This window comes from Cupressus sempervirens, chromosome 4 (assembly GCF_028749045.1).
Source record: "Cupressus sempervirens isolate cs-2001-9-10 chromosome 4, ASM2874904v1, whole genome shotgun sequence".
NCBI lineage: Eukaryota > Viridiplantae > Streptophyta > Pinopsida > Cupressales > Cupressaceae > Cupressus > Cupressus sempervirens.
The window spans coordinates 468,743,534-468,750,065 of record NC_143121.1 but is presented as its reverse complement, the minus strand read 5'-3'; the positions used below and the strand labels follow the sequence as shown (position 1 = coordinate 468,750,065).

Genomic DNA, 6,532 nt, shown 5'->3' with positions numbered 1-6,532 from the left:
TAGCTCATGGAGAACAGAATCAGAAAAAAAAAACTTTGGTCATTGCCTAATACAAAAAGGATGCAAAAGAAGAAAGGTTGCATCTAAAGAGGGTATCTATCAACACAAATGATTTTTGTCATCGTGAACCCCAAATCTAGAACATTGTGATTACAAAAGAGCCCAAAACTCATATGAAGACAATTGTTAATCAAAACATTATCTAGTGGCAACGAAAATACCTCAACCAAACCAAAAATTGTCGTAAAAGTTTCCATCATTGATCTTCATCCAAAATAATTGAGACTATGATATTAGTAAAAAGTCATCTGATGCAAGTGCAAGCCAAGACCCTAAACTATATACAATATCTCAAAAAAACAAGTGAGATCCATAAAAGTAAAACATTTAAAACTACAAAGGAGCAATGATTTAATGTCAATTAATATTTGAGAAGGGCTCAACTGGATTCCAAGCATATTCTTTTGTCATAATATTAACCAAGTTGGGGTAATCAAGGAGATTAATTGGAGAAAGTAAAGAGTTAATATAAACTCCATCAATACCCAAATTAGCCAGACAATCAGCTAGTAGGTTACCTTCTCTATAAGTATGCATAATGTAACATTTAGAGATTGAATCAAGAAGAGACCAGACTTGATGCAATATATACTGTATGGACCAATTATACACATGACATTTAATCCACGCATTAATAATAATGGTTGAATCCCCTTCAACATGTAACTTAGATATAGATCGTGATTTTGCAAGTTCCAAACCAAAAAGCAAGACCAGGGCCTCAACTTTGTTATTAGTACTCGGAGTTAGAGGAGATGATTTTGCTACAGTCACACGACCTTTAAAGTCTCTAATAACTATACCATAGCCAGAGTTAACTGGATTTCCCCTAGAGGCCCTATAAAAATTGAGTTTGTAATAGCTTTCACTTGGGGGGATCTACTTGGTTTGTGCTCAGATAAGAGGAACCTTGGATGGACACAATGGAGCAGGAAGATAAGGAAAAAGTGAACCCTTCCACAGTTGAATAACATAGCCATCCCAAGGACAAAAATATGTTTACCTTTATATTTACTTACTATAGCATTAACAAGCTTAATTTCCATATGCCATTACCTAACTCTCTATGGGATTTATTCCAAGCATGGCCAATCTTACATACTAAATCAATGTTTTTATGTCGTTAGAAGTGCATCCGTGCATCTGTTGAAAAATAATATTGAATTTTAGAATAGAAAGTAGTAATTAGCACTCACAAAATTTATATATCAAAATGGAAAAAAAAATAGGAATACAAAATCTAAGTTTCTAAAAAATATTGTTAATCTCATAGTCTAAAGTACGGCAATGAGTCTACAAGAATCAAATCTCTTTGAACACGCGGTCTAATATCATAAAGAATGAAAGAAGAATGATTACTTCTCAATCCTAAACTCTTCAAAAGAAATTCAGTCTAAAACATATCTTGACATATTGAATGGCTCACAAAGAACCCACCAGGGATCAAGTCTTGTTGAGTGCAAGGCTCTGACATCATAAGGGATGAGGCCGGGATCGTGCCCCGGGTGATTTTGATGGCGTGGATGCCCCTTAGTCCTTGGCTCTAAGCCGAAGTGGTTTCAGGCACGAGTAAGCTCGTATCGAGTTCCTAAAAAGTCTATGTGGAGCCTTCGCTGGTTGGTAGCTCGCAGACTTCGTGCCTTGCTGGGTTGCCTCAGAGGTCTGAATCCTCCAGGGATTTTTTAAAAAAATAACTTCGTCAAAAAAACAAACCCTCCTTAAGAAATTCTAAAAAATAATTCATTCATGTATTTGGTAAAGATAGCTTCGAATAAATAATCGCCACAAAATATTTGCGTTTGACAGGGAGGGTCGACATATTCCATTATTGGAATTGAAAATTGTGTGGTAACCCTGTTGTAGTCCCCACAAATTGCAGATAGATATATGTGTGTGGGAGGAATGGATTGGTGGAAGGGAGGAGATGGCGACTGCTGAGGTGGGGGGCCGAGATGTTGGGTCCACATTACATGGAAATGTGGAGCTTTGGCCAACAAAACATATTTGTTTATGTTGCTATAACATGCTCTGACTGTTACTCTATTCATACTGCCCGCACAGCAGTAATCACATTTCTAACTCTGCAGATTTCCAGGAGCGCCAATTGTGCTAGATGAATCACTAGTTTCATCTGGGTGTCTATAACAGTGTGATTCCTGTTTGCAGTCTGAGTTTTTGTTGTGTGTAAGATCTCATTACTCATTTTTTTTGGTTAAACGGATGAAATTAGAGTTCTCAAGAATTCTCATTAGTTAGGGTTTAGTTGAAAATAGTGCTTGGATTCTTAGGTGAAGCAGGGTTTTATCTTTGTGATTCACTTGGGCGATGTATTATATAGCCATTCATAAATGACCCATTATCTGCATAAGGGCTTAGGTAATCTGTACATACGATTTTAAGCCCTTGTAGAGCAAGTGCTGGCTTTGCTGGTAAGTGTGGATAGAAAGTGGGCATTGAGAGCATTGAGATACGGCTTTTTCATGGTGATGGAGGATTAGATCGTTAGGTTCGTTTGTTCGTCTATGTTCTTTTCCCGTATGTTCTTTTCCCGCCATTTGAAACCCTCTCAGTTCGTAGATTGTGTGTGGAGAAGTCTTTAAACTTTTGTCTGACAGCTGAATCGAGTTTGGGATGATGGTAATTTTCAGTATATAAGGCGAGGCAGGGTTTTATGAATGGATATTGTAAAATCATTTGATTGTGGGTATGCTGATGATCCAGGGAAGATAGTCGACACGATGAGGTCGAGTGGGAGCTATCGTGTAAATCCAGCGGACGAGTCGAGGGCAATGAAGCAAATTGAGAACTTTTCGCCTTCTGGGCTTAAGGTTTTGGTTGTGGATGAAGATCCTCTTTGCCGTGTAGTACTTGAAAGAATGCTTCGCCAGTGTAGTTACAAGGGTAAGAACTAAGAACCCTTTGAGTTCAAGACTTGCATAGTTGAACTTGTGTAGTGAAGGATAAAGGAAAATAAGCTGTGATGTTGTTCAGAGCCTCTATTTGGAGTTATTTTGGGCCTAGTAGAAATGACCATGTTATGGTTCTTTGTTGGCAATAGAATTAGCCATAATTATAATCTCAGTTTTTCCAATTCAAGCTGAAATTTTAAGGATAGTTGAACCTAAGATGGGTTTATGATATGCCTATTTTTCAGTCTGGAAATGCTTTGAAAATTGTCCCTTTTTACGTTTACTTTAATCAGAGCTTAGTTTATCCTTTCACAAGTGCGATATTGTATTAGATATTACTAAAAACTGGATTTGGCACACAAATGGTACTAGAATCTTTTACAGATTGTCTTAACACACAAGATATAATGAAGGTATTGTCGAAGACTGAATTTCGAATACCTAGTGACTGATACATATGGAATTTTCAGATTATAGTAAAGCAAAATGGATATTTAGGATATCATGGCATCTGTTATGTATTTTTAGAAATATCCTGACACAGTATGAGCAGTAGTTTAGACGTTTTCTGAGTAAAACGTGTGCCTTCCAATGTTACAGTGGCAACATGTAGTCAAGTTTCTCAAGCTATATCGATGATCAGGCAAGACAAGGATCAGTTTGACCTGGTTATGAGTGATGTCTATCTCCCAGATGAGGATGGATTCAAGCTGCTGGAAGAAGTTGGATTGGGACTGGATTTGCCTGTAATAAGTAAGTATTTGCCTTCTCTTTGGTCTTGGAATTTCTTTTCAGAAGTTAATTTTGTAGAGGGTCTCTAGATTTCCATCATCATGCGAGTGAACCATCTAAAATATTTGCCACATGGATGCTCATGTTCTGATTTCATATTGGATATTATGTGGGACATCCATCTTTATTTTCTTGTATCCTTCGACCGTTGAGAGTCCATTTGTTCCTTTATTTTCGTATATCTTATGCAGGAAGTTAAGAAGGATCCAGTTTGATAAGTTGAGCTATGATTACGTACTGTATATGCCCTTGAATTATTGTGTCCGCAGTGATGTCGGCAAATGGAGACACTAGTACGGTCCTGAAGGGCATCACTCATGGAGCTTGTGATTATTTAATTAAGCCTATAAGGATAGAAGAGTTAAGAAACATTTGGCAACACGTAGTGCGTAGGCGAGGGAGAGAGCATCTTAAGGAAGAGTTGGGGGATTGTGATGACCGTGAAATGATTGATAACCCAGAATCGACTTCCAAAAAGAGAAAAGATTTCAGTGGTGGGGACTTTGCAGATGATGAGGTTATTGATGATGTTAGCAGTCTGAAGAGAGCACGTGTTCATTGGACTGTGCAACTTCATCAGCAATTTGTTGCTGCGGTGAATAAAGTGGGAATCGAGAGTAAGTTCTAACTCCCTTAAAAGATCACAATTGAGTACTTCTGATTTTTTATGGTTACACAATCTCAAAGTCTTTAACTTCTCTTTCTATTTGTTTCAACTGTCAACAGAAGCAGTTCCAAAGAAAATTGTTGAGGTCATGAAAGTTCAGGGGCTTTCACGAGAGAATGTTGCAAGTCATTTACAGGTAATTGACCTCCTCTGGGTTGTGGAGGAGAAATTTGATTTTGATTGATAAACTCCTATTTTATTTGTTATGCATGAAAACATGGTTTCTGAGGTTGAAAAATAATTTGAGTATGCAAGTGGCAATATATACTTTTCATTAATGTGGTAGCTTTTTCACAGCAGTGATCTGAGTAACCTTGTATGACCATTAGCCCTTTTCTATTTTTGTAGTTGTGCGGCCATGCTAACCCTATTACCAAATTCATTCTGTGGTCTATAATCAATATAGTCAAGCTTGCTTTCAAACATGGGAAGAATTGACTGGATTTCATTTCTTTGTTTGGTTTTATATGTGTGTAGAAGTACCGATTGTATCTAAGGCGACTGAGTGGGATCATTCCTGAATCTTGCCCGGTTGCTTCGTTCCAGGCTGCCAAGGACAGCATGTCTGGAGGGACAATCAAAAAACAATCAAGTGGAAAAGGCTTGAATTTGGGTGTTGGTGTCAATTCAAGCATAGCAGTTGGGAAGGGTCTAGACCAAGGCATTCTCAAATCCCTTCAGCAGTACAGGGCCTATCAGCAAAAGTTGGCAGCAAACAGAGCACAAGTCTTGGGAGGCATAGGAATTCTTCCTCCAAAAGGCTCCAATCTGGCTAATAAGATGGCTGAGTCAAGAAGTGGCTTAAAGAGTGGATTACAAAGAATGAGTTCGGTGGATATGGGTATGCTCTGGAAGGCCCAATGTGAGCGAGCATTTGATGAAAATGAAAAAGTTGGAATCAACACTTCAAAAATGAAACTAGAAAAGGAAGTCAATAATATTGATAAGGAGGAGGATACTGTTCTTGATCCAATCCCTGAACAACAGAGTGTTAGAAAGTTGAGTCTTAGGCATTCAAGGACACAGAGCATGAGTATGGCTGATATTCCTAATCCATTTCAACAAGATAAACCTGCACCAGATTTTCTGTGCACGGAGCCTATTAAAAGTATGCTTCAAGAAGTTGATGAACTCTACCCCATGGAGGACATATCATGGGTCGACAGCCCATTCAAGCCTGAAGGCACCCTATCAAAAGTGCAACCTGTCAATAGATTTGAAAACTTTGCAGAAGAATTTGGAAGCAGCTCTATTCATGAATCTCATACTGACATAGTTAATAGGCAAGCATTTGCGAGGACTGACTTTGGAAGTGGACAGGAGGTAGATATAGGTAATGAAGATTTCTTTTCAAGTGGAACAACTGATATTTCAGACTATCTTATCGATGATTTCAACCCACTAACCAAATGAGATTCTAGACTGTGATGCAAATATAACATCATCGGTATTAGAGTTACTGGGATGTTGAATAGGAATTTAAATGCAGTAACAAATATCAAGACATCATGTCTTTTGTTATTTATTGCTAACGGAAGGACCCAAGAAAAGGAGACCATATATTACTGTAATTTGTATGTAAATAAGGTTTGTCAGGATGTTCTAGCACATGTTTGAGAAATATTAATGGAATTGTTGGAAATGACAATACTGCAAGTTGGTAAAGCATGTCCTAAAATAAGGTTTGAGTCACATTACATCCTAGGTTTGAGGAACATCAATTGATTTGTTGGGCATGATGATATAATGAGCTGTTTGTGCTATTATTGGCTTCTTTTCTTTGTTGTTTTCCATTTAAAGCAGTGTCTGAGTTTTCACAGTTTTGTTAGCAAGCAAAAACAAGAAAATATATATACAGATATAACATGTAACAGTCAACAAATATGCTCTTACTCAGAACAAAAGGAAATTGGCTGTCCCTAATGCACTCTATATGTAGTCCTCTTTCTGTCATATCTTGTGCATTTCAATTCTAATTCATTTGATCATGATAAACCATGTTAGGATTTATTTCTGCATATACGTATCTGCGTAAAAGGAGAACCTGTTAGATATCAAATGAAGGTAGAGCTGTTTATTTAAAAATATCATTGTTAGGATAGTT

General features: G+C 37.5%; 1 protein-coding gene across 5 annotated transcripts; it reads left to right on the top strand.

Annotated features, from left to right (window-relative positions):
* Nucleotides 1–2,108: 2,108 nt before the first annotated feature.
* LOC149562000 (uncharacterized) lies at nt 2,109–6,076 on the top strand. Of its 5 annotated transcripts, none has more exons than XM_089825539.1 (6): nt 2,109–2,244; nt 2,782–2,961; nt 3,570–3,722; nt 4,031–4,378; nt 4,488–4,564; nt 4,906–6,076. In XM_089825539.1, exons 2-6 carry the CDS (start codon nt 2,799–2,801, stop codon nt 5,839–5,841), a joined length of 1,677 nt encoding a protein of 558 aa, XP_089681665.1. In that variant the 5' UTR covers nt 2,109–2,244; nt 2,782–2,798; the 3' UTR covers nt 5,842–6,076. The 5 variants fall into 5 exon arrangements, with proteins under 5 accessions (XP_089681665.1, XP_089681664.1, XP_089681666.1 ...); XM_089825538.1 differs by having other exon boundaries at nt 2,109–2,566; XM_089825540.1 differs by lacking the exon at nt 2,109–2,244 and adding an exon at nt 2,581–2,697.
* The last annotated feature ends 456 nt before the right edge of the window (nt 6,077–6,532 follow it).

Coding starts and splice junctions, on each gene's coding strand:
- LOC149562000 (XM_089825537.1), top strand. CDS start 2,736: ATGGATATTGTAAAATCATTTGATTGTGGGTATGCTGATGATCCAGGG. Junction 2,962..3,569: donor TCGCCAGTGTAGTTACAAGG/GTAAGAACTAAG, acceptor CCAATGTTACAG/TGGCAACATGTAGTCAAGTT. Junction 4,565..4,905: donor ATGTTGCAAGTCATTTACAG/GTAATTGACCTC, acceptor ATATGTGTGTAG/AAGTACCGATTGTATCTAAG.